Raw genomic sequence first — 27688 nt, forward strand, 5'->3', positions numbered from 1 at the left:
GCAACAGTCAGGTTCAACACAGACTCGGCTCGCAGATTCCAACCCAGCTCCGTTCTGACAAGTTCATTATCTGCACATTATTCGTCCCCAGGCTCCGGCCAACTCGGCACTCTGTGGTGTGGAGGACCCCGTGCCTTTCTCATCTCCATGGCAACCTGGAGAGCCCCTTGGGGGGGGGACCCTGTTTCAGGGCTGAGACAAAAGGTCCAAGGGGAAGAGGTGTGTCCGAGGCCGCAGGACGACGAACGGGCCCCGGGTGCCGGTCAGGAGCCCTGAAGGCTCACGGCACAGCACAGCTTTGCACCCTTTCTTCCCAGAACCGAGGAACAGCCTCTGGACTCGCACAACACATCGTCACAAAGCCCACGAGTGCAAAACACCAGTGACCAGCCCAAGCAGCAGCAGGGAAGCAGGGGGAACCGCCGGCGCAGTCCCACCAGCGGTGCGGCCCCCAGAGGAAAGTGGGGACGGGGAGAGACAGGCACGTTTCCTTCTGTGTCGCGACACACACAGGCGATACGCACGAAACCACCCAACAGGACAGGCTCAGGGACGGTGGAGCACAACACCTGCAAAACCGCTGCCTCCAGCTGTTTTTATGAACAGGCCTCGGCCCACGCTCGGCGTCCACGGAGCTCTCCCGACGCGGACCAGCGCGGAGAGGAAGCGGCTCCTTCCCCACTCTCTGCAGCGACGGGCCCCCCGAGACACGCGCAGCTCAGGACCTCGCCAACACCTCGCACACGCGCGAACCTCGGCCGGCCTGCGGGACTCTCGTGCTCGTGCTACCTCTGCCTCAAGTTTTGGGCCGACCACGCCACGTGCAGCTGGGCCGGGGGGGAAGAGCCGGCAGCAGGACAGGCCAGGGCGCCATGCTGGTGGCTGTGGCCCTAGAAGCCCTAAAAGCAGTCCCTGCGGCGACAGCCCCCGCCCCCACAAACGCGCGGGAAACTCACCATCTTTATGGGCGCGTGGCTGAGGTCGGGGTCCGTCACGGGGGTGTCGTCACTCTCCATCACGTAAATCCCTTTTCGGGACAGGGCTTGGATGACAGACTGGTGTCCCTGTAGGGCGGCCACCTGGTCCCCCTTGAGGATGAGGCTGCAAACACGGCAGTACAGCTCACTGGACAGCAGGAGCTTGATGACGGGCGGTTTGATGTGCTCCTGCTCATACTGGTCAATGTAAAAGGGGTCCCTGAGGTCCTCGGGGATGTTATCTGAGCCAAGGGAAGAGAGGACCACGTGAGCGTGAAGCGTCCGTTCAGAACACTAACAGAGGACAGAGCTGCCACTGATCCCGATGGGTGACTAATGACATAAAGAGACCCCAGGACTGCACACTCCCACACCTTCTCCCCTGGCAGAGGCAAACGGGCTGCTTACCCTAGCTGGGAGGGCCTGGACAAGGCACACTCCAGAGCAGCTTCCCCACCACCACCTCTTCCCGACACAGGAGAACCAGAAGTGGGTGTGGGAGCCCAAAGGGGGTAATGGAGGCAAAAAGCAACCGAGACACAGTGAGGCTGGAGGCAGGACACCTGGTCCCACCACCGGCAACGCGTGCGGCCCCCAGGACCACCCAGCAGCTGGTCACCCCGTGGGACAGCGGGCAACACAGCCGACATCAGTGCTGGGAAGGAGTTGAGCACATCTCTCCCCTGACATCCAGCTCATCCAGAGGAGAGAGAGGCTGAATACTGCGGTCTTGACGGACGAGAAGGCCGGGCCTCTGGCCACCACGCCATGGTCAGAACAGCGGCACCGGGCCTTCACCCGACTTTGGACCAGGCAGCATCAGGGCCACCCAAGCCGTGCCCATGAAGCATCACAACTCCATCAAATCGAGCATTACGAATGAGGAAACAGAAGCACAGAGCGAGTACACCACGTGCTCAAGGTCACAAGCAGCAGAAACCAACCACGAATGCAGCCGGAGTCGGTGTCTACACCACCTCCCGCATGAACCCGCCGGCCACGAGCGCAGCCGGAGTCGGTGTCTACACCACCTCCCGCATGAACCCGCCGGCCACGAGCGCAGCCGGAGTCGGTGTCTACACCACCTCCCGCATGAACCCGCCGGCCACGAGCGCAGCCGGAGTCGGTGTCTACACCACCTCCCGCATGAACCCGCCGGCCACGAGCGCAGCCGGAGTCGGTGTCTACACCACCTCCCGCATGAACCCGCCGGCCACGAGCGCAGCCGGAGTCGGTGTCTACACCACCTCCCGCATGAACCCGCCGGCCACGAGCGCAGCCGGAGTCGGTGTCTACACCACCTCCCGCATGAACCCGCCGGCCACGAGCGCAGCCGGAGTCGGTGTCTACACCACCTCCCGCATGAACCCGCCGGCCACGAGCGCAGCCGGAGTCGGTGTCTACACCACCTCCCGCATGAACCCGCCGGCCACGAGCGCAGCCGGAGTCGGTGTCTACACCACCTCCCGCATGAACCCGCCGGCCACGAGCGCAGCCGGAGTCGGTGTCTACACCACCTCCCGCATGAACCCGCCGGCCACGAGCGCAGCCGGAGTCGGTGTCTACACCACCTCCCGCATGAACCCGCCGGCCACGAGCGCAGCCGGAGTCGGTGTCTACACCACCTCCCGCATGAACCCGCCGGCCACGAGCGCAGCCGGAGTCGGTGTCTACACCACCTCCCGCATGACCCCGCCGGCCACGAGCGCAGCCGGAGTCGGTGTCTACACCACCTCCCGCATGAACCCGCCGGCCACGAGCGCAGCCGGAGTCGGTGTCCACACCACCTCCCGCATGAACCCGCCGGCCACGAGCGCAGCCGGAGTCGGTGTCTACACCACCTCCCGCATGAACCCGCCGGCCACGAGCGCAGCCGGAGTCGGTGTCTACACCACCTCCCGCATGAACACGCCGGCCACGAGCGCAGCCGGAGTCGGTGTCTACACCACCTCCCGCATGAACACGCCGGCCACGAGCGCAGCCGGAGTCGGTGTCTACACCACCTCCCGCATGAACACGCCGGCCACGAGCGCAGCCGGAGTCGGTGTCTACACCACCTCCCGCATGAATACACAGGCTGTCTGTCACAGCTGGGGACACTCGTCTGCTAAATGGCTGGAATGGTCAGCCCTGTGGTGTCCCTCACACTCGCCCTGCACGATGTCAACTGCTGTCCCCCAAAAGTGGGGACACTCTGTACTCAAGTGGATTGGGAAACAGCCTACACAGAGGCTGGTCTCCGCTGGAGAGGCCCGCAGACCTTTAACTCTCCAGCCTGAGACCTCCCCCACACGCGCTGGCCGAGCTATTTGAACCATCCCCACCTGTGGAAGGGCTCAGACAAGCCCAGTCTCTCCGAGGAGGCTGCTGAAGGAAACCCACGACACCCAGGGCTGAGACCCGGGGCCGGCAGCACGCCCTCTCCCTGCGCAGCCCCGGCTCTGGTCCAACTCTCAGGGGTACTGCCTGAGGAAGAGGCAACCTTGCCAGGGACCCCCAAAGCACCCTCCGCCTGCCCTCCCGCCCCCACCCGCCGTCCTCCGCACTCTTCTCAGAGCGCTGAGTCACCTCACTGTGGCTCTGGGCCTCCTCCGTGTCCCCTGTCTCCTCAGCGCTTACTTCCAACAACAGTAGCTACCCTGTAGCTGCCCTTTGTTTTCAAGCTCCTGGCTCAAAGCCCGATGAGAGCATCAGGGTAGCCCAGTGGGCAGGGAGGAAGGACCAGGGCCAGAGGGTCCCACCCTTGCCTCAGGGACAAAGCAGCCAACAGCTCCGAATGAATGGACCCTGTCAGAGACGAACCGATTTTGAAATGGCCCAGGCTTCTGAGTCACAACAGACCGTCCCACCAATAAAAGCTGCAAGGGCCAGTGGAGAAAACACAGTGAGAAGATTTCTGCTTTCTTGGTAGGTGATGGTGACGTGAGAGTGGGGCCGAGGCAGGGCCGGGTGCTAAGGGACGGACAGGAGCCCCGGCAGGGAGCGGAGAGCAGCCTGGAGGACGCGCAGAGGACGCCAGACCTGGTCCCCGGCAGCACGAAGTCAGGGGAGGACAGTGAGCCAGGGACTCCACGGTCCGAGGACACTTTCAGGGGAAACACACAAGGCTGCCCTGGGCAGGGGCAGTGGGACCAGCCAGCACTGGGGCCTCGGGATCACCCCCGCCAAGTCCTCTGCCTCTCTCCACACCTGCCCCACCTCCATCCCCTCTGCTGGTTCCTGGAAGAGGCACTGCCCATTTCACCAGGCAGGTGACCTCGCCCGGCCGGCAGGCTGCACACCCTGTCGCCAGCCCCTCCCCTGAGCTGCCCCACCCCTCCGTCCCCTGGAGACTGGCAGGTGGAGGCTGCCACCACAGAGCCTAGCCGCTGTCAGGGACCTCCACCTCCCCCGCCCGCCCTCCTGGGCGGCTCCGTCTCAAGGTCAGCTGCTCAAACCTAAAGCTTCAGGGTCATCCAGTTCTCTTCCTGCCAACCTTCTGGCAACTCTGGCTGACTTTCACTCTGAAACAGATCCAGAAACTGACAGCCACTGCCATGGAGGGGACGGGACCCAGGCACAGCGAGGGGCTGGCCCTAGGAAGGACAGAGGTCCTGGAACACAGGGGCAGAAAGACACTCGAGCTGAACCCCAGAAGCTGGCGAGGCTGGACAGATCACCCATCACGGCCCAGCAGCTGCCTTCGCTTTTACAGGAGGCCCACTTAGTGGGAGCTTCAAAAATAATCACTACAGGGGCGTCTGGGGGGCTCAGTGGGTTAAGCCTCTGCCTTTGGCTCGGGTCATGATCTCAGGGTCCTGGGATAGAACCCCACATCAGGCTCCCTGCTCTGTGGGGTGTCTGCTTCCCTCTCTCTCTGCCTGGTTGTGAGCTCTCTGTCAAATAAATAAATAAATAAATAGTTACTATAAATTGATTCCCATAAACTACTTTTTAATCACGTATGGACATGAACATGAGTCCTATCACTGACTCACCTAACCTGCGGAATCAGGACCCTGGCAGTTACGGGAAAATGCACCCGCTCCAGGTACATACTCTGGACCTCGACACAGGCCCCCTGCTGCCCCGTGTCCCGGCAGGTCCCCGTACCCGCCCCCCAGAGCGGCAGCAGCCCCTCCCCACCCCGCCCCCCCTCCAGCAGAGTCAGCTAACCAGCTGCCTCAGGGGCTCAGCGCCTGCCAGGACTGCTTGGGCACATTTCTGAAATTTCCCATTGGTTTTACTGAAGTCAACAACCATTTTAAAAAAAGACAACTTGCAAACGTCTTGGACCTATGCCCAGTGACTGACTCCCTCTCCTCTACAAGCCAAGATCAGTTGGTCACAATTACCCGTTTGTTTAGGGCTCATTTACTGAGGACCTCCTGTGAGCCAAAAACGTGCAGGAACGAGGGGGTCAAACGAGGCAGAGCCACCGCCTGGGCAGAGCCTCTTCAGACGACGGAGAAGTCACCAAGTGACACGGACACAAGGTTCTGGGCACCATGTAGAGGGGGACAGGGCGCAGTAGGGCACAGATGAGACCCCAGGCTGGCCCCGCAGGGCAGGGAGCAGGCCGTCGCAGCCGATGGGGCAGGAAGGGGGGCAGGGACGACGACACATGAGGGACACATGAGGCCAGGACCCTGAAGAGAGGATTCTGGGAAACCCCGGCTCGAGGCCGCAGGAGAAGCCAGCCACACAGGCCACTTTGTTACTCGCCCACCAGGCGACAGACTAGGCCCGTACCCACTGCCCGCACAGGAGGGACTCGGGGTGTCCGTGGGGTCGTCAGGGACTGAGGCGGGCACAGGTGCTCAGGGGGCCTAGAGTAACGGGGGCGACCGGCCCCGGGGGGATCGGGGGAGTCAGAGGACAGGGGTCACTCGCTGCCAGAGCCCCACTGCAGTCAGCGGCCTGAGCGACGGCGGGGGCCGGCCGTGAACAGGCAGCAGCGGGAGGGGCGCCAGGTCTGCGGTGCGACCGAGGAGACGGCAAGTTTCGCACTTGGCCGACGAGGACGGGGCTCTGCTAACTCAAACACCAGAAGCTCGGGGACGGCCAGGAGAGAAGGACGCTCTCCGCCAGGCACGACAGCTCTGCGGCAGCCGGGGGCTCTCGCAGGGCTCTCAGCAGAGGGAGAAAAACCCAGAGACCCAAGCGCTGGAGAAAGGAGCTGGCTGGGACCCACACCCCAGAAATCGTCAGGGCGGCCACGGGGAGAGCGTGCAGAGTACCCACCGCCCACGGATGGCTGCCAAGCCCTGACACGGAGAAGAGGTCAAGGCACGGGGGGCCCCAGAAGGTGGGGTCAGAGAGAGAACACATCCAAGCGGCAGTGATCCGCGACACAAGACCCAAGAGACTGGAAGGTGCCCGTGGATTTACAAGTGGGAGGCAGCGCTGGCCCTGGGAGGAGCCGGGTGAGGAGGGGGACGGACGAAGGGGCTGCGGAGGGCGCCACTGCTAGTGCTGGTGGCGGCCAGCTCTCTGGCTGAGAGGGATGGACAGAAGGAAGGAAAGGACGGACGGAAGGACAGACAGAAGGCAGGAAAGGGGAAGCAGCAGGGGAGTGTGAGGGCAGAGGCCACGAGCCGAAGGCGCACCCAGCAGACAGCTGGAAGGCAGGAGGCTCCCGAGCGGGAGGGCGATGCCTGGCAACCCAGCAGAACATGGAGCCACAAGAGCGCGGTCTGGGGGACAGGGGTCCCGGTGACACAGGCCTGCAGTGACAGCAGGCACACTGTGGATGGCCAGCGACACAGGGCTAGGACCCGCAGGTGCATGTGACGCAAAGACCGTGTGGGCAATGGGAGGGCTCGGGCCAGCCCACTCCACAGAGGGAGGGCGCACAGCAAGTGCCGGACTGGAGATGGGCAGCAGGTGCGCAGGCGACAGAGGGCAGCGCCTCCTACCACTGGGCCTCCCAGATCCTCAGGTGCTAAGAGGGCCTGTCCCCCTGTCCACGGCAGAGAGCTGAGTCCTGGTGCTGAGGGGAGGGCTGGAGTCCTGGGTCTCAGGCCTCACGCAAGCGTTAGCTGCCGCTCTCCTCCACAGGACCGTCAAGAACTTCAGGACGTTAAAGAGGCGCGCCAAGGAAGCACCCAGCGGTCGCCACGTTCCGCTCTGCAGACCGCCGCCATGTCCCCTGCACCCAGAGCTGGGCAAGGGAGCCCCCTGCTGACACCCCGCTACGGCCCCCCATGGAAGCCCAAGACCCCAACAGGCTCCGGGGGTCTGAGGACAACAAAGACCACCCAGCCGCCCACAACCAGCAGGACAGCACCTCAGCCCGGGGCTTCCAGCAGCCCCGCCGTGCCCTGCCGCAGCCCATCTCCCACCACGGGCGGGTTCCAAGACGTCAGCACTCGTGCCACTGAGAGTGGCCACTGCTGAGGTTCCAGAGGCGGCTGTGACGGTCCCCATCAAGGACACCTACACCACCTCTCACTGGGGACGCATGGGGACAAGCCCCACAAATCATCATAAGGGCAGTAAAATCAGCCAGAGGCCTTCGAATCTGCCCATACCCCAAGCCTACGCCAGGAATGCAAGAAAGCCGAGCAGCTGTGCCAGGCGGAACCCATGAACCCTCCTGCTCTACAGCCGCCGAGCACAGCAGCAACGCCACAGCCAACAGTCGTGCAAACAGGCGCCCTCTCCGCCGCTGTGCTGGGGCCGCCTCGGCTGCAGGAAGCACAGACTCGTCTTCCAGCCAGACCAGAAGGAGAGACAGACCCTGGGCACCCCCTGCCTCAGAAAGCAGGAGCGGATGCTGCATAGCGAATCCCCGAATCTGTGGGTCCTGTCCCACACAAACCAAGTGGCCCCGGCGTGACCCCAATGGGATCGGCACAGCAACGACTTGAGAACTACGCTGGGACCCAGGTTTCACTGTGGTGTCCTGTGGGCCGGACAGAGTGGCCCAGGCCTTTCAGGACCAAACGAACATGGAGCTGAGCCGCACACGAGGCAGGCAGACTTGGTCTCGGCCTAACTGGGCCGCCGGTTTAAAGAAAAACTTTCTAGATCTTAACAGGATCCAGAGTCTCACATGTCAGAGTCAGAATACCCAAAACATGATCTGGATTTACTCTGCAAAGAAAACAGAGGGAACCTACAGTCAAGAGACCCCTGACCCCGCGAGGGCCCAAACGTCAGAGTCCTCTGACGGGGACCGAAGGGTGTTTACAAGCGCGCTCCAAGGAGGAAGAGCAAATGTTTCTTAAATGAATGAAAACACTAACACAAAACTGTGAGAAACTCCATTAAAAAGAAGTCCCAGAGTGGAGGGAAACCCAAGACCAGAGCAGAGGAGGGCCGGGCGCTGCTGAAGAGAAGAGGGGGCTGCAGACCGCACAGTGCTACCCCGGGGAGGTGGAGACACTACGGCCCCGGCCAGCACGCAGCACCGCGAGCAGCAGCCGTGTCAGCCCCCCGCAGGCCCCGCCCCATCCTCCCTCTCCCCTACACTTCGAGGCCGGGGAGTACAGCTCGGAGAACAGCTCTCTGACCAAGGACGGTGCCCAGGGGAGGGAAGGGTTGAGCACAAACCCCAGTGCCACTGTCCTGGCAAGACCCTCCTAGCTCACACCTCAGAGACTCCCCAGGAAGTGCTAGTCCCTCTCCCCAGGGAAGAGACAGCACCGGCAGCTACCACCCCTGGGATTCCACCGCAGTGCCCGCCAGCAGGACCAGTGTGAAGCAGGTGAGTACCCCGTATCTGGCAAGGGAAGACTCGTGACCAGACGCAAAGTCGGGATCCTTACACCCCCGCACGGAGAGGGGCTGTCCAGTACCAGGAGGTCACACACCCCAGACGGTAGGTACACACAGAACTGACACCTTCGAGGGCCCGGCTAGCTGACGAGGACAAGGTCACCGGACACGTTCCAGAGAGCCCATGCCGCTACAGCATGCTGTCCGGTCCACCCTGTGTCCCAGGAGGACCCTGCAGCTGGGGCGCCTGGGGGCTCAGGCTGTGAAGGGTCTACCTTCAGCTCAGGTCATGATCTCAGGGTTGTGGGATCGAGCTCTGTGTCGGACTCCATGCTCAGTGGGAAGCCTGCTTCTCTCCCTCTGCCCGTCCCCTTGACTTGTGCCTGTGCTACTGGCTGGGCTCTCTCAGATAAATAAGATCTTAAAAAAGAAAGAAAAAGAAAAAGAGAAAGAGAGTAAGCCACATTTCTAGCACCTTTCAAGTTATAAGGCAAAATTCGGACTTGCAGGGCAGGACGAAGAGCAGGGAACCTGGGTAACCTTGCAGACACTCTCGGCTGAAAACCCCCAAGGCTGCACCCCAAGAACAGGCTAGAACCAGAGGCTCGGCAGACCCTGAGAGCAGCCGGAGCAGCACAGGGGAGGGAGGAGACCGGCGACTGGGGCCGGGGTCTACAAGCGCGCGCTCCCCCCAGAGGAGGCTCCGTCTCGGGCCTCCGAGGGTCCCTGCCATCCCCCAGACACCTCATCCACTCAGCACAAACGGCAAGAAGCAGAGGAGCAAAACAGCAAAGCCAGCAGAGACAGCGAGCAGGAGCGGCCGGCTCCCGGGCCTGCAGGACGGCCAGGCTGAAGGAGGTCAGGACAGCCTCTCCCCCGGGACCACCATGAACTCTGCAGGAAACCGAAAGCAGCCACGGGAGGGTTCCTGACGCCAACAGCAGCAGGCAACTGTGCGAGCAGAAGCCAAGCCCGAAGGAGCAACACTTATGGGGTCCCCAGCTCTGTACCCAGCTCCTCTCCTGCCTCTGAGCTGAGGGCAGCCCGACGCAGCACCGCACGGGGGACACACAAAATTCTGACGCAAACCGGGTCCTTCCTGCCAGATGACCGAGGAAAGGGCCCTGCACGCTGGCAAGTGGAACCCAGGCTGGATTTCCCCTCTTCCCTTCCAGCCTGCCCTGGTTACAGGACGGTAGGGACCGTGCAGGAGCCAGAACACGAGAGGGGAGGGGCCTCCGTGGTCTGAGGACATCAGGGCAGCTGCCGTTTGCCGACCTCTCTTCGCTGGCCGCCCCACCCCAGGCACGCTGGGGCTGCACGGTGACATCTCTGGCAGCTAGGACTCCACCTGAAGCCCTGTCCTAGCCGGAGAAGAGGAGCTTCTTGGAGCCAGAAAGTGTAGGGAGAATCCAAGAAAGGAGAGCCAGGAAGGGGATCCCTAATTCCACGGATGAACCCACACAACCCTGAGCTACGTGCATGTGGGAGAGACCCAAAGAACCAAAATGACCTTGAACTCACTGCACACAAACAGCACAACAGACCCATGGCCTGAACCTAAAGGTGATTACTACCACCCCCTACAAACAGAGCCCCAGAACACCTCAGCAGGACCTAGAACACGCCCCACAGTGCAACAGTCAAAATGTCCAAGGCACAACCCATAATTCGTCCACACTAAAAACGAGGAAAGGGGCGCCTGGGTAGCTCAGTCGGGTGAGCGTCTGACTCAGTTTCGGCTCAGGCCATGACCTCAGGGTCATGGAATCAAAGCCACGGGCTCCGCGCTCAGCTCAGTCCGCTTGCGAGGCTCTGCTCTCCTCCCTCACCTCCCCTCACGCACGCTCACTTGTGCTCTCGCTCGCTCTCTGAAACACGTAAACACATCTTTTTTAAAAATAAAATAGGGACGCTGGGTTGGCTCAACTGGTTAAGCCGCTGCCTTCGGCCCAGGTCATGATCCCAGCATTCTGGGATCAAGCCCCGCACTGGGCTCCTTGCTCGGCAGGGAGCCTGCTTCTCTCTCTGTCTCTGCCTGCCGCTCTGCCTGTGCTCGCTCGCTCTCTCTCTCTGACTAATAAACAAATCTTTTTAAAAAATAAAATAAAATAAAATAAAAAACAGGAAAATGTGACCAATTCTTGGGGGGGGGCGGTACTCAAGCAACAGACGCCAACGCTGAGATGACCCCGATGTCAGAATGACCAGACTTTAAAGCACAGACTACAACCAGGCTCTACAAGATCAAGGTCAGGACTCTGGAAATAAATGAGACGATAAAAGTTCTCAGCAGAGAAATAAACTGGGGGGGGCGGGGTGGGGGGAGAACCAAAATTTGAGGACAGAACAATATGGCGTATCGACCAAATGTTCCCTGAGCAGGAAGGAGAATGAAGAGGACGGGGAAGTGGGTCAGTGAAGCCGAGACGTGTGCGTGACATCATCAAGCTGAAGGGGCCGACGGAAGAGAAGGAAAAGCCCCAGGGAGCAGCGGGGCGGCATCGGACGTCTGATGCCGGTGCCCTGCAGGGAAGGGACTGGTGCCCGGAAGCCTCTGAGTAAGTCAGGGCCAAACTCTCCCGTACTTACTGGAGGACACAGGTCTGCAGGCTTAGGAAGCCCAGCAAAACCAAACAGAACCGACTAGAAGAAACCAGCGCCCAGACACGTCCTAATTAAACGGCAACGAAACAAAGACGAAGCAACAGGTTCCGGAGACGACGGCTGAGGTGACGAGCTGACTTAAGGGTACTCCGCGGAGGCCTCCAGCTAAACAACGGAAGGAGAAAGGACCAGACGAAGGGGCGCCTGGGGGGCTCAGTCGGTGAGACGGCTGCCTTCAGCTCAGGTCAGGATCCCGGCGTCCTAGGATCCAGTCCCGCATCGGACTCCCTACTCAGCGGGGAGTCGGCTTCTCCCTCTGCCTCTGCTGCTCCCCCTCCTTGGGCTCTCTCGTGCGCGTGCGCTCTCTCTCTCAGATAAGTAAAATCTTCAAAATCTTTTTTTTTTTAAAGATTTATTATTTATTTAACAGACAGAGAGAGAGATCACAAGCAGGCAGAGAGGCAGGCAGAGAGAGAGGAAGGGAAGCAGGCTCCCTGCTGAGCAGAGAGCCGGATGCGGGACTCGATCCCAGGACCCTGAGATCATGACCTGAGCCGAAGGCAGCGGCTTAACCCACTGAGCCACCCAGGCGCCCCAAAATCTTCAAAATCTTTAAAAATAAAATAAAAATATAAAACTATAAAAAATACAACATAAAATATTTTTAAAAGGTGGGGAAGCATTTTGAAAGAAACACAATCTGGAAATTACAAAAAAAGAAAAAAGAACTTGACAGGTAAGAAAAATGACGAAGCAGAAGTTGCAGAACAAAAACGCGCAGTAAGTAAGCTTCATCTCGCAGACCGGACTGGTGAGCCGCAGACCGGACTGGTGAGCCGCAGACCAGCCACGGAGGAGGACGCACAGCAGAGAAGGAAAACGAGGGAGTCTGCACGTGTCACAGGAAGAGGAAGGAGAGAAAACACGGGGCAGAAACTGTCCTCCAGCAAACACACAAGAATCTTCCGCACTTGCAAAGTTCACGAAACCCAGGGTACAGGCGGAGGAGGCGCACGCACGGAAGAGCCTGCTGGCGGCGCGGCAGAACCGGAGAACACAACACAAACTCAGAGCAGCCGTGAGGGCCCTGTGGCCAAGGGCTCAAGGACAGGAGGCACGGACTTGTCCCTCCCTGCTCCTCTCAAGTCCAACGACAAACCTCGGAAGAAAGTCAAAAGACAACCAAAAGGAGAATATGAAAGCCGCCTGAGGAGGGCAAACCGTTCTGGGACCCCCGGACTGGAGGAGCGGCACAGCCATGGGGCAGCTCATGACCTCCCACCCAACAGGAGTGTCCAGACCGGGCTTTCTTGACCCTCCACCTCGAAAGAGAAGGCAAGCCGAGTGGGCTCATTCCTGCCCCACACTGACCGGGAGCCCCACACAGCAGGCCGGCCCGGCAGAACCAGCGAGGGGCAGACAAGAAGCCGCACTACGAAGCAGTCCGGCACACCTCGCTCCACACAGCCCGCAGTCTGGAAGTACTCTCCTTCCGGCCCCCAGCCCCCGACGGTCTGCACAGGGGGACCCCACCATGGCCAGCACCCGGCCCGGGACGCGCTCTCTGTCCTCCAGAGACACCAGGCCATCCAGCGCCAGGAAGCTCTTCCGCCTCTTAAAAACAGCACCAGCAGGCACAACGGGGGCCCCCCGGCCGCAGACACACCAGGCAGCCATCCCAAAAGCACTCGGGCCCTGAACGTTAGACTGTCCTTGGCACCACGCTGCACACAGGCAGGCCCAGGCCGGCGTGCTGTGCTTGACTAGGGATGACGCTGCGGGAACTGTAGATGGGACCCAGAGGCTCCCGACACAAAAATGATCGAGAATCCCTTGTCACACCCAGAACCAGGAGAAAAGACCACCGACTGACACCAACACCAAAGCGAGCAGAATGTCGGAGTTCTCCGACAAGGACTTTAAAGCAACTATCATAAAAGTGATTCCACAAGCAACAACAAATCCTCCCTAAACAAGAAAAATTGAGAATTTCAGCAAAGAAAAAGAAGTGATAAAAGAAGCGAAAACAAAACTGAAAACTAGAGCAACAAACTGCACCGGCTGGCTGGGCTCAACAGCGGACGTGATGGAGGGCGGCAGCAGTGAGCCTGTGGGCAGAGACACAGTCCTCCAAGCTGGACAGACAGACAGCACGCCGAAGACAAATGAGCCTCAGGGCCTGCAGGAGAGCACGAGAGCCAAAACCCAGGTCCCTGGAGTCCCCGAACAGAGGGGACAGTGAGCAGGGCTGAAAGAGTATGAGAAAAAAATAATGGCTGAAAACCTCCCAAATACAGCAGAAACGATAAATCCACAGGTTCCAAGAAACCGAGTGAACCCCAAATAACACAAACCCAAAGAAATCCACACTGAGACACATCATCACTAACTCTTGAAAATTAAGGACAAAAAAAAATATTTGGAAGCAGCTGAAGAGAAACCCTGCACTCTAAACAGGTACAGGTGCCCCGAGCTCGACAGACAGCAGGAATCTCCCGGAGCCACGTGGGCTGGACGGAAGCAGCAACACCTTTTTCACGCACTTGTGGTAAAGAGCCATCAACCAGATTCCACATCTGGTGAAGGGATTTAGGAGAAATAGAGACATTCGAAGTGGGAAACAAACTTTGTTTATCTACTTATTTACTTATTCTGCCCAGGGAAGGGGCAGCGGGAAAGAGAGAGAAACTCAAGCAGACTCCACCCTGAGCATGGAGCCTGAAGTGGGGCTCGATCCCACCACCCTGAGCTGAAACCAACAGCTGGAAGCCCAACTGACTGCACCAGCCAGGCACCCCCAGACACAGGAAACTTTAAAAACTAAAAACAAAAACAAAAACAAACAAACAAAAACAGTAATTTCCGGGGCGCCTGGGTGGCTCACTCAATAAAGCCTCTGCCTTCGGCTCGGGTCATGACCCCGGGGTCCTGGGATCCAGTCCCGCATCAGGACCCCTGCTCAGCGGGGAGTCTGCTTCTCCCTCCTCAAACCCTCTTTCACTCTCTTTCTGAAATAGATTTTTTTTAATTTTCTTAAATATTAAAAAAAAATTCCAGCAAACCTTAAACGAATGTCTAAATGTGACAGAAGAGGGAATCCTGGAGCATCAGGGAGAAGAGTAGCAGAAAGGTACTACTGGTAACAGACTATCCTCCTCCTGAGTTTTCTGAACGACATCCAGTGACAAACGAAGACCCCAACACCCTCTGATACTCACAACAACGGTATTTAAAGGTGGGGAGAGCAAAGGGACCAAGGAGGAAAAAGGGTTTTGACACCTCACTCGAAATGGCCAACCAGTGCCAGTCCACCGGGGTGAGTCCCATGCACTGTACACCCAGAGCTACTGCGAGACTGGAGACGTGCTCCCAAAAACAACCTACACCGATCAAGATGGAGTCCTAAGAAGTAGTCAAGCGATCCATGGGAAGGCAGAAAATGAAAACAGGAACAAGAAGCATAAAACACAATAACATGTCAGACTTAAGCCTTAACTACTAGCAACTCCACTAAACGTAAACACCCCAAGGACCACACATAAAAGACAAAGACCGGCAGAGCGGACCAATACTGCCGTGCGCTGTGGACGAGAGATTCACCTCAAAGTCCATGACACAGGAGGCTGGAAATGAAGGCTATACCAGGAAAACACTGTTCCCAAACACACACACGGGTGCAGGCCTAGCCCCAGCAGTACCGGACACAGCAGAAGAAAACTGAAAACAAAGAGATGTATCACCTAACGATAAGAGGGTCAACCCACCAGGAAGACATTAAAATCCTAAATGGGAGCGCACCAAATTACAGAAGTTACCATAGGGGAGACTGAGGAAAGGGGCCCAAGACCTCACTGTGTAAGTTCTCACAAATGCCATGTTAACATACCATTATCTCAAAATAAAAGTTTAATTTCTTAAAACACTGTCCAAAGACCTGAAAACAACCAACAACAACGACAAAGATTCAAATGGTCAACAAGCCTATAAAAGAGTGCTGATCAGGGGCGCCTGGGTGGCTCAGTGGGTTACGCCTCTGCCTTCGGCTCTGGTCATGATCTCAGAGTCCTGGGATCGAGCCCCGCATCGGGCTCTCTGCTCAGCAGGGAGCCTGCTTCCTCCTCTCTCTGCCTGCCTCTCTGCCTACTTGTGATCTCTGTCTGTCAAATAAATAAATAAATAATCTTTAAAAAAAAAAAAAAAAGTGCTGATCACCCTGAGTCACGAGGGCAACGCACAACCGAACCAGAACCACCGGGAGCCAGCAAGACCCATGCGCCCGAACGGTGAAGTTACGAAGACAGACAGTGCCGTGTGCCGGCAAGGACGCGCGTCGGCTGGGGCTCTCACACTTTGCTAGTGCAAACAGGAAGGGGAAGCGGCGGGCAGTGAAAAACACCACGTGACCCAGCGACTCCAGGGCCGGGTGTCCTCCAGGACGAAGGAAACAGATGCCCACACCCAGCCGTGTCCGCGAGCGCCCACGGCGGCGATATCCGTGGCAGACAGAAGTCCCAGCGGCCACGCCCGCGGGAGCAGCCAGACCACAGGGGCCGTCGCTCGCCCCGCGCAGCAAAAAAGTCTGTGCACGCGGAGAGCTGAGTCTCCAAATTACCAGGCCACGTGCAGGAAGCCACACGGCATAGCTGCGGTGTGCTGAGAGGTACACACGGCCTTAGAAAACCCGAGCTCGCCCCCAGCCCCTGGAGTGTATCGGAGAGGCTCTGGGCTGGGACCCGCTAGAGGGGCGCACGCGGACCCCTGTAGACGGTCAGAGCGAAGAGCTCACCTTGACCGTGCTCAGGCTCCTGAAACTACACTCTCGGAAAGTGTGCGTTGTACGTTCGTGTGCAAAGTGTCTCTCAGCAGAGCCGATTTTCCCAGGGGTCCAAAGGAAAATTCTTCCCGGTGCATCTGCCAAACGAGGGGCATTACCCTACCCTACAGAGACTTCTCTGGAAGGCACAGGTTTCCAACATCTCTTCTCGCCTCAGGAACCTTCAATAGCTCCCCAGTTGACACAGCAAAACCCCACTTTGCCCACCAGCCATTCAAGGCAGCCCAAGGCCAGGCCCCAGGCATCTCTTCCAACGCACACTCGCCTTCCCACCAGGCACCCAGAGCCCACGCCAGTCCCAGCTGCACGGCTGGTGGCCCCTGGGCAAGAAGGGGCCCCACCCTATCTCCCCTTCATCCTGGCTTCCGACCGCCTGTGCCCTCACCTCCACCTGGTTCTTCCCCACCTAAGCCACAACAGACTCAAGCCTCACTTAACTGGAATAGAACACTCTAGATTCCCTCACGCTCCCCTCACCTGCGCTGCCACAGCACCTGCTCCTTCCCCAGGTGGCTGTCCCCTCGGGTGCATCCCAGGTGTCCGAGTGTGCGGCCAAGTCGGGCACTACCCGAGCCCTGAGAGCCTGTCAAGGACCCCCGAGTCCACAGCACACACTCGCTGAACTGACGGCGATCTAATTTTGTGTGAGCGAGTCTGAAGCGAGTAGAGGACAGTCACCGAGGGGCCCGGAAGCGCACGGGTTAGGCGCACAGCAAGGGCTAGGCCAGACGGAGGAGTCGGAAAGACACGAAAGCAGAAAAGCTGTGCGGAGTAAGGACTAACTATTCCCGCCCAGGGGGCCCTGTGCGGGCCCACCTCCCACCCCAAAGTCAGCCCAGCCCGTCTCGAGGGCCTCATCCGCTCTGTCGTCCCTGCTGCAGACAGGCTAGGCTAAACACCCCCAGCTCTGCTAGGGACCCTATGTGCACCCGCCAAACCCGCAGAGTGAATCCCAGCCCCGGGCTGAAGGCGTGAGGAGGTGCCACCCTCACCGGGGGGTCAGCGCCCTCGTAAGGAGGCCCCAGAGCTCTCCCGTCCCTCCTGCCCTGGCACGGAGCAGCCACCCCCACGGCAGGCAGCAGGCTCGCCGCACGCCGATGCTGCCGGCGCCAGGGTCCAGGGCTTGCAGCCCCCAGCACTGGGGGAGACAGAGGTCATCCAGGCTATGTAATGTCATCATGGCAGCCGAAACACCCTGAGAGCTGATCCCAGATATCCCACCGGACTGCCTCGGCCCACTCCAACCTGCTAGAAGAATCCTGCCAGGCTCCGTCTCTCATCAGCCCCCACCCCACACAAACCTTCCCAGACACACATCACGAAAGAAACCCCACCCAGCATGGAACACCGCAGGCCATCTGGTCCACACTGGTCTCCTAAACCAATCCCTCCTATTCCGGTCCACGAGCCCTGTCAGGAGGTTACTCAGTCCACATTGAGCACTTCTTGCCCTGCACACAACCAGCCAGACGCCCCCCTCTCTCCTGGAGGGGCTTCCCACACCGGACCCATCCTTCCCAGAACCTCTGACCCACGAAGCCCGCCCACTGCTCCACGGGGCCCGCTCCCCCAGCCGGCAGCTCGCCAGTCGGCCTCCAACGGCGGAGGCACGGACGCCACGCTGCGCTCGCTCACCTCCCTTCCCTCCCTCCGCAGCTCGCGTGGGCTTCAGGCCGATGGGCGCACCTCGGCCCGTACGGACGCCCTGGGCTACGGAGCGCACACGACAGTGAGGCCCGGGGCAGCACACGGTGACCGCTGGCCCCATCCCGGCCACGCTCCGATCAGACGGAAGATGGAAGCAATCGGAGTGGCTCAACCGTCCAACTAGGAAGTAAAAAAGAACACTGTCCACGTCCGGTACCACGGCCACAAAGCCAATCAACAGCAGGGGAAGCCCATGAGCTAGTCGGGGGATAAAGGTCACACGGACGGGGTTCTTGGAGGGGCACGTGCACGAGTTTACTGCTGCAGCCTAGGAGCGGCCGGCCGCTCTGAGGGTCGCTCCCATGTAAAGGCTCGGGACAGTCTGAACTTGGAGGTGGACATCGCGCCCCAGTTAGCTTCAGCGGGTGGCAACAGGACAGGAAAGAGGATGCGTGCAAACTGGCAGAGCTTTAGAAACGCACTCATGCAGGTCACGGCCAGGGGACGGAGCACAGACCGTCTCTCTCGGCACTCCAGCCGCTTCAAGAAGGGCTCCGACTCCGGCACCCACCGGACCAACAGCTGAGCGCAGCAAACAGAGCATCCAGCAGGACAGCCGGGACCCCTGGCCTCACGGACACCAGGCAGTCCTCAGCGCTCCCAAGCAGAGGGAAGGTCGTGCCACAGGCCAAGCAGCGGCCCCTTCACTATCTAGGAAACCTAGAAGGTACATTCCAGGCTGCCTGTCCCCTCCACCTCCAAAGTACCCAAAGCTCTTGCCAAGAACAATCAATGATTAAAAAGTACAATCCGGGGGCACCTGCAGGGCTCAGTCGTGAAGCGTCTGCCTTCGGCTCAGGTCATGACCCCAGGGTCCTGGGAAGGAGCCCCATGTCAGGCTCCCTCGTCAGTGGGGAGCCAGCTTCTCCCTCTCCCTCTGCAGGTCCCCCTGCTTGTGCTCGCTGTGTCTCTCCCTCTTTGTCAAATAAATAAAAGAGATCTTCAAAAAAAAATTAAAAAAAAAAAATACAACGTGAACTCATAAACCAGGAATCTGAGTGAATCACCAGGTTAAAAAAAACGACCATGAGCTTGCAAGTGAGGACGTCCCGACTAAGACGCACACGGGCCTGTTCTCCTACCGGCCTAGGGACAAGAGCAGCCGCCGCCTCTACTTCCAGTTCTGGGGCCTGGAGAGACGTTCCAAGCACACAGTCCATTTTCACCAAAGGTCCCGGTGACACAAGGTGGTAAGCCCAGAGTTGACACCAAAGAGAGGCGGGCTGTTCCTGACACCCACTGAGCAGACAGGGTCCAGGCCATCCCTGCGGTCTGCAGAACGCGACTCAGCAGCAGGTCCCCCAGCTCCGCTGCACAGACCCAGCCCAGCCACGAGGAGTTCCCTTCCCACAACACGCTTCCCAATCAGTTGTCCCATCACTCCAGTGCGAGTGAGAGGACCAGTGTCAATCCCTCGAGGAGGATAGGTTCTCTCCACCCCCATGAGCTGCCCTGGTAGCCCCTCCGGGCCTGCCCGGCTCAGGCAGCTCAGCCCCTGGCCAGGAAGTGTTGAGGCGTGACCAGTGTCAGCCTGGCCTCCAGGGCTCCTTGACAGGAAAATCACCAGCACTCGGCCCCATAGCAACAAGTCTGAAAACAGCGGAGTGCCTTCCAGTACTCTCCCTGCTTGCCGTTTCAACACTGTCCTTGGAAGACAACAATTACACCCTCCCATTACCCCCTGAAACCAAGGCCTAGAACCCCTTAAGCTTCTCCGGTCATGAGCTAAACTCAAAGCCAGGAACGCAGTAACCCTTCACAGCACCCTCCCCCGTAATCAAACGGCACTTCAGGTCACTCCTTTTTTACAAATTTGTTACAACTTCCACCGAAAAAAAATCACAAAATTTCCCAGGTAAGCAGCTTCTACTTTTATTTCTTTTGGTCTTCGTGAGTGAGCTCTAGCCCCAAGGTGGTCTTGAACTCCGGACTCAGACACCAAATGCCGCACAGCCTACCGACCAAGCCAGCCGGGCACCGGCTTCTACTCTTTCTTGCAGATACTTTTAAGTGAACACCTTCAGCACATCCAGGACACTACCGCTAAGAAAATAACGAAATCACTCTCCACGAAACAACAGTCACCCCGAGGAGGGGCAGAGCAAGCACAAGGTGGCCCCAGCTCTGGGCTGCAGCGAGCCAAAGGCACCTTTCTGAATCACGGCAGGCCACCAGCAGGCCACCAGCAGGCCACCAGCAGGCCCGGTGGGGGGACGCGCCCCTGAGCCTCCCCATGCGCTACAGATGGCGCACAGTGACCCGGGGGACATGGAGAGTCCCACAAGGCAGACACAAAGCATGACGGCAGCCTCGGCGCACCTGGCCCTAGAGCGCCTGCGTGCTTTCCATTCCCGCACAGAGGAGAAGCTACTCGGGTTCAGCAGCTACTTAATGACAACCGCACAGGTGAAACCCTGAAGCCGCTTTCACTATCAGGCGCCAACACTGACGCGCCCTGGAAGCTGCAGACCCGAAGAGCACATCTGATTAGCTGGAACTAAACCGGAGAGACACAGGGAGCTGTCCCAGAGAAGAAACGAAGAACAGACCCCTAGATTAGGAGAAGAATTTCAGGGCGGGGGGGGGGGTGTTTGCTGTCTAAACTATCCTATCAAAATCCACTCCGCTCCACCGTTCTGCTCTCCTGAACGACCAGACGGCGGGCAGTGCCAGTCTCCCACCCAGGCCGTGACCTCCACACCAGTGACCTCCAAGAAACCACTCCGCTGAGCCAAGGTGAGGCTTCTGGGTCACGCGACTTAGGATCGCCCAAATTTGTAAATTTAAAGGGACATTCAAAAAGTCTGTTCCCCTTCTGAATCAACGTACAGACTGGAAAGGCCTTTTTGTTTGGCAAAACTGAACGGAAACCAGACCTCCTAGACTCAGCGTTTGGCCACTGCGCCACCGCGACGGGAGAGCCACTGAACGCCGGACGGGCAACACGGAACCCGGTCTCAGGTCCTCGGACAGCATCTTTCCTCCTCCTGCTCCTGCGCACGTTCTGCTCTATGAACACCCACCTTTAACGATCCCAAAACTGTAAGGCCTATTTTAATGAGTCTCTGAATTAATTACCGGATGCGTCGATGAGCATTAAAGAGAGATCTCTTACTGGGAATAAAACTGGACCCTGAGAGACGCACACTCATCTCCAGAGAGTGGACGAAGCCCACGCTGGTCGCCAGAGCTGAGCGCAGCGAGACACACACTCATCTGCTCTGCTAAAGAAACGGAAAGCGAGGGGGGGTGGGAGGTTGGGGTACCAGGGGGTGGGTATTATAGAGGGCACGGACTGCATGGAGCACTGGGTGTGGTGAAAAAATTATGAATACTACTTTTTTGAAAATAAATAAATTGAAAAAATTATAAAAAAAAAAAAAAAGAAAGAAACGGAAAGCGAGCAACAAGACAGCTTCTGAAAAGTATCTGCGCCCGCACAGCATTCACCACCAGGACACAGTCATTTCCATACATAAAATCTCCAAAACACGCACAGGAGCTAGACCCTGCACACATGCCCCAGGAGCCGGGCCCAAGGACACACTGGGCCTCGGAGCCAGGCGCGGGAGCCCCGCCAGCATCCGTGCGCGGTGACCGAGCCTCCGGTGAAGTACTACACGGCCGTGGAAAAGCAGGAAGTCGGCCGGAGCTGGGAAGAACCTAAGAGGTCACACATCGGAAAGCCCTCTCGGAAGGCGACAGCAGAGAAAAGCCAGCCAACGGCCGCAGGTGTCCCAGGCAGGCGGGAGGCAAAGCCGCAAAGGCCCACCAGGCTCAAGGGCCTTCCTTACCCCGGCTGCAACACACCCAGTATTCCTCCTCACGGCTCACTCTCAAGTTCCTGCAGCTTTTATCAATTCCCTGCTTTCCCTAAAATCACAAAATTCACGTGTGCACCCACCTCCCCAGAAACCGCACCGCTGCGGGGCAGCCATCAACGAAACCGCAGAAGCCAAGGCTGTGGAAGGACGAAAAGGCGCTCCTCGCACGCTGTCCAGCCAACCCAAGGCGGCCGGCCAGCGCAGGCCGCAGGGCGTCTACCCTCACGACTGGCCGGGCCTCCCCCGCGCACAGGCCGCTCCAACTGCTGCGATCCTGTCCCGGGGCCACCCTGCTCCGGACGGGCTCTCGCGGGGTCCGCCAAGTCCAGCCCCAAGGGCCGCTCCGCACGTCGCTGCTGCGGCCTTGGAGCGGGGACGTGTGCAGCAGAGGAGAGGCCGCCGGACAGCGGCGTCCACGGAAAAGGTAGGCTGCCCAGCGCCAGCGCCCAGCATGGACCCAAAACAAAGCACCGGGTCTCACAAAGCCACGACGGGGCCCTTCGTCTGGGAAGTTCCGAGAGCTGGAGCCAGGAGCCCCCTAATCCGCTAAGCACATTAGGACCGCAGGCAGCGGATGCGGCAAGGTTACCCAGGGGTTCGCGACCGGAGCCCACCGCGGGGACGGGGCTCGCGCAGCGCACTCCGTTTCCACCCCCGGCTCCCGCCGGGCAGCTCCGCCAGCGAGCTTCTGCGCGCCCCGCCAGCGCAGGGCGTCCAGGGTCTGCCCCCGCAGGACGGCCGGCCCCGCACCCACCCCCGCGCAGCCCCCGAGCGGCGGCCGCGGACGCGCCGCCTCCCGCCGCACCTGCCGGGCGACCCCCGCCCGCGCCCCCGCCGTCGCGCGCCCCGGCCCGCGGCCGGCCGCCTCGGGAGGGCCCCCCGCGCGGCGCCGTGCGGCCCGGGCCCCCGCGCACAAAGGCGGCCCCGGCCCCGGCCCCACCGCCGCCGCCCCCGGGACCCCCCGCCCCGGCCCCGCCCCGACCCACCGATGCCGTAGGCCTTGGCGCAGATCCACTGCAGGTTGGCCGCGATCTTGGCGCGGGCCGGGTCGTAGCGGTCCAGGGGCACGATGTCCACGGCGCCGTCGGGCGCGGCCTCCATCCTCCGCCAGCCCTCCCCGGCCGGGCAGCCGCCCGCGTCCACCATCTGCACACAAAAAGGCCGCTGCGGCGCGGGCGGCGCCCGGCCTCCGCCGCAACAAAGGCGCCGCGCCCCTCGCCGCGCCGGGACCCGCGAGGGGGCCGGGCCCGCGAGCACCGCCGCCCCCGGGAGGCCGCCCCCGCCCCGGCCTCACCTCACAGCCGCCGCCGCCGCCGCCGCCGCGGGTGCTGCTGCTGCATGCTGCGGGGCCGCGCCGCGAGGCCGGGGCGCCGGGAGGCCCGGAGGCCCGCAGGCCCGGAGGCCGGGAAGGCGGCGAGACGCGGGGCGCGGGCCGGGCCGCGGGGCCGGGGCTGGGGGCGCGTGCGCGGGCGGGGGCGGGGGCGGCGGGGGCGGCGGCGGCGGCCGCTGAGGAGGCGGCCAACCGGCGGGAGCGCGCGCGACGCCGAGGCCCTGCGCACGCGCGCTGGGTGCCGCCCGCCGCCCCGCCCCCCCCGGCCAGCCCTCGCCCCGCCCCTAGCCGCACGCGCAAAGGGAGCAGCCCGACCCCGGTCTGAACGCGCCCCTCCCCTCGCCGCACGCGCAGTGGGCCAGCCCGAGGCCCCGCCCCCGTCCGCGAGCACCGGGCGCGGGGTCGCGCGGACGGGCGCGGGGACGGGCGCGGGAACGGGCGCGGGCGAGGCCGCGGACGCCGGCGGGCTGGAAGGCCCTGGCGAGACCCGCAGCAGCCTTTTGTCTGGGCCGCGCCTCCTCCACGCCGGCCCCGGGTCGTCCGCCCCAGAGGTCCCAGCCGCCGCCCGGCGGGCAGACGGCCACCCCCGCCCACCAGAGCAGCCCCGGGGGCTCCCCCTCCCAGAGAGCGCCGCTGCGGCCGGGCCGCCCTGCCCTGGGGGCCCCGCGTGCGTGCGCGGCGCTCCCCCGCGGACCCACCCCCGGCCCGGAGACCCGGGACCCGCGGAGACCAGGGACGCGCGCTTCCTGAGTCGGGGTCTGGGCGCGGAGGGCCGCCACCCGACGCCACAGCGAGGAGCCCGAGGTCACTGCACAAGCACCCGGCGGAGAGCCCCGCCTGGGGTCCCTCCAATGCGCCCGCGGGGAGTGAGGGCAGACCGGGGCGTCCGGGCGTCCGGGCAGGGGCACAGCGGCGGCAGTGCTGGGCCATGAGCGACACGGACGCCCGAGTCCAGGGCCGCTAGCAAAGGGGATGGGGGTGGGGGGCGGTCAGCACAGGAAGCTCTGACCTCTTCTCTCAGCCGGGAGCCACAGGGGCCCTGGAGCACAGAAGGGGGGGGTGCAGGGCAGGGGCGGGGTGACTAACCCTGTGGGGTCAGGGAACGGGTGGTGGGCAGGGCAGGCAGCAGGGAGACCATACCTGGCGCAGGGCAGGATGTGGAATGGGGGAGAAGGACCCGGTCAAGGGTGACTCCAAAGGGTGTCCCTGTTGATCTTGTGTCATGCTACTTTGATAGACGCCTTATTAGTTCCAACTGTGTGTCAGCTGACCCCTACAGATTTCTGCATTTAAGATGATGACAACTGTGAACCCACATTCTAGTACCTCTTACTCGTCAGTCTGGTGTCACTTTATTTCTTCCCTTACTTGATGTCCCTGGCCACAGCCTCCAGGCATCCGCTAAGCCAAGGTCAGGCAGTGCTCGTCGGTGTCTTGTTTCTGCTCTCAGGAGAAAGCATCCAGTCTTCCGCTGTCCAGGACTATGTTAATGGGGGGTTTCCGAGCATATCTGGCTGAGGAAGTTTCCCCTCTGCTACTCGTTTGCCGAGTGTTTTATCACGAAAGGGTGTTAGGTTCTGTCCGGGCCCTTTCGTGACTGTTGAGATGATGGTGTGGGGTCTTTTTACACTATTAATGTGGTATTGTTTGATTTTCAGATCTTGAACCAGCCTTGCATTCCTGAGATAAAGCCCAGAGCAGATCATTTTTTTCAAGTTGGCAAATCATTTGGGGGGGGGTTTTGGTGGTGGTAGTGGTGGTGTTAGCTATACTGAGATGAGTTGACAGGTAGCACAAGGTATACTGTGATGACCCGGTCCGTCTGTAGCACGTGGTACGCGGAGTTTTTACATGTAGGTGTATATCGTGAAACGATTACCACAGGTCATTTTACATCCGTCTCCTCACCTGGTTACCTTCTGTGTGTGTGTAACATTTAGCATTGACTCTTCTAGCACCCTTCAAGGATACGCTACAGTGCTGAACACAGGTTGTGTCCACGTCTGGGCTGAGTGAATAATGCTCTCACGAACATGGGGAGGCAGATGTCTCTTTGAGAGAGTGGTTTTAGGTCCTTCAGCGATATACCCAGAAGTGGAACTGCTGGGTCATACAATAGTTGTTTTTAATTTTGTTTGTTTTGTTTTTAATTTTTTGAAAAACCTCCATACCGTTTTCCACGACGGCTGCACCAGATTGCATCCCCCCATCGGCGCATGAGGACCCGCTTCTCCACATCCTCCCTGACACTCCTTATCTCTTGCGTTTTTGATTGTAGCCATTCTGACCAGTGTGAGATGATACCTCACTGGGGTCTGGGCTTACATGGCCCTGATGCTGAGAGACGGCAAGCGCCGTTTTCATGTATTTGTTGGTCACTTGTCTGTCCTCTTTGGATGAAATGTCTGTTCAGATCCTTTGACAATTTTTAAACTGGATTATTTGTTTGGGAGTGCTTTCCCTCTTAAGGTTTTTTGGAAGAGTTTGAGAAAGATTGGTGTTAATTCTTGGGGTGGCTGGGTGGCTCAGTGGGTTAAGCCGCTGCCTTCAGCTCAGGTCATGATTGGCATCGAGCTCCACATCGGGCTCTCTGCTCAGTGGAGAGCCTGCTTCCCCCTCTCTCTCTGCCTGCCTCTCTGCCTACCTGTGATCTCTGTCTGTCAAATAAATAAATAAAATATTTTTTTAAATTGGTGTTAATTCTTAAAATGTTTAGGACAATTCACCAGTAAAACCATCTGGTTCTGAGCTTTTTTTGGGCCGGGGGGAGATTTTTGATGACTTGTTCAATCATCCTTAGTCAGTATTGGTATGTTCAGATTTTCTATTCATGATTCAGATTTGTACATTTCTAGAAATACATCCATTTCTTCTAAGTTATCCAGTTCAGCATGTAATTGTCCATCGCAGTCTCTTATGATCCTTTTTATTTCTGCGGCATCTCTTACCACGTCTCTCCTCTTTCATTATACTTTTATTGATTTGAGTCCTTCTTTTCTTGGTTAGTCTAGCCAAAGGTCTGTCAATTTTGTTTATCTTTGCAAAACACCAGCTCCTAGCATCCTTAATTTTTTTTCCCTCTTGTCCTTCTAGTTCCTACTTTATTTATTTCTGCTCTAATCATCTTTATTATTTCCTTCCTCCTGCTAATGTTGGGCTTAGTTTGTTCTCATATTTCCCTGAGGTGTAAAGTTGGGGTGTTTATTTGCCATCTCTCTTTTTTTCTTCATGTAGGCATTTATGTCTCTAAACTTCCCTCTTAGAACTGCTCTTGCCCCATCCCATAAATTCTGTATGTTGTATTGTTTGTCTGACGATACTTCCTGATTTCTTTGTTGAGTTCTTCTTTGAGCCCTTAGTTATTCAGATGTGTGTGTTTTAATTTCAGTATATTTGTAGTCCTTCTGTTTTTTGTTTTTTGTTTTTTTACTTTATTTCTTTATCTGGGGGGAGGTGCAGGAGGAGAGAGAATCTTATGTGTGCTCTGCACCAAGCATGGAGCCTGACACAGGGCTCGATCTCAGGATGATGAGATCACAGCCATACCTGAAACCAAGAAGACGCTTAACTGCACCTCCGCAGCCGCCCCGTCCTCCTATTACTGATTTCTCATTTCATATCATAGTGGTCGGAAAAGACTTGTGATAGGATTTCCGTCTCCTTGGATTCATTAAGACCTGCTCCGTGGCCCAGCCTGTGCTACGTCCTGGAGAGCGCTCGTGCACACTTGAGAAGAACTGCGTTCTGCAGCTGCTGGGCGCAGTGTTCTGTGTGTGTCTCTTGGGTCTGTTGGGTCCACAGTTTGTTCAAACGCACCGTTTCCTTACCGAGTCTGTCTCTGGGCAGTCTACCTGATGCCGACAGTGGGATCTTCAAATCCCCTCCTCCCACTGTAGGTCTGTGGTCCCCTTTGCGTCTGTTAATTTCTTTTTTCAGATTCTTAGGCGCTCCTACGTTGGGTGCTGTATATTTATAATTGTTATGTGTTCTTGATAAATTGACCCCTTAACCACTATCGAGTGACCTTCTTTGTCTCTTGTGACCAATTTTTTTTTTTAAGATTTTATTTATTTATTTGTCAGAGAGAGAGAGGGAGAGCGAGCACAGGCAGACAGAGCGGCAGGCAGAGTCAGAGGGAGAAGCAGGCTCCCTGCGGAGCAAGGAGCCCAATGTGGGACTCGATCCCAGGACGCTGGGATCATGACCTGAGCCGAAGGCAGCTGCTTAACCAACTGAGCCACGCAGGTGTCCCTCTTGTGACCAGTTTTGACTGACGGTCTCTCTCCTCTCAAACCAGCATAGCCACCCCTGCTGTCATTGGGCGTCTATGCACAGGGCATGTGGGTTCACATCCTCTCGGCCCACGAGTGTCCGTAGAACTGAAGTGAATCGCCAACAGGCAGGGTGTTGTTGGATCCCACTCTTAATCCATTCAGCCAGGATAAGTCTCTTGATTGGAAAACTTAACCCAGTTACATTTAAAAGAACTAATAAACGGAAGGAGGGAAGGACTCGGAATTGCCAATTTGCTCACTGTTTTGTATCACTTTGTTCTTTTGTTCTTCTCCCGCTGTCTTCTTTCGTGGCTTATATCTTGCGATGGTGCGCTCTAACTCCTTTCTCTTTTATGCAGATACGAGAGTCTTTTTTTTTTTTTCAGTCTACACCCAACATGGGGCTTGAACTCATGAGCCCAAGCTTAAGAGTC

At 58.9% G+C, this 27688-nt stretch overlaps 1 protein-coding gene across 2 annotated transcripts in view; it reads right to left on the reverse strand.

The window, feature by feature from the left end:
* Window positions 1–22887, reverse strand: part of CAMSAP1 (calmodulin regulated spectrin associated protein 1) — a 58263-nt gene extending 35376 nt beyond the window's left edge. For both annotated transcript variants that reach the window (XM_032306286.1, XM_032306285.1), the window contains exons 1-2: window positions 22637–22887; window positions 957–1219 (exon numbers count right to left, since the gene is read on the reverse strand). In XM_032306286.1, coding sequence (XP_032162177.1) covers window positions 957–1219; window positions 22637–22796 — 423 coding nt within the window. In that variant the 5' untranslated portion in view covers window positions 22797–22887. The remainder of the gene's footprint in view (window positions 1–956; window positions 1220–22636) is intronic.
* Window positions 22888–27688: the final 4801 nt, after the last annotated feature.

Source organism: Mustela erminea, chromosome 12 (assembly GCF_009829155.1).
Source record: "Mustela erminea isolate mMusErm1 chromosome 12, mMusErm1.Pri, whole genome shotgun sequence".
NCBI classification, from domain to species: Eukaryota; Metazoa; Chordata; class Mammalia; order Carnivora; family Mustelidae; genus Mustela; species Mustela erminea.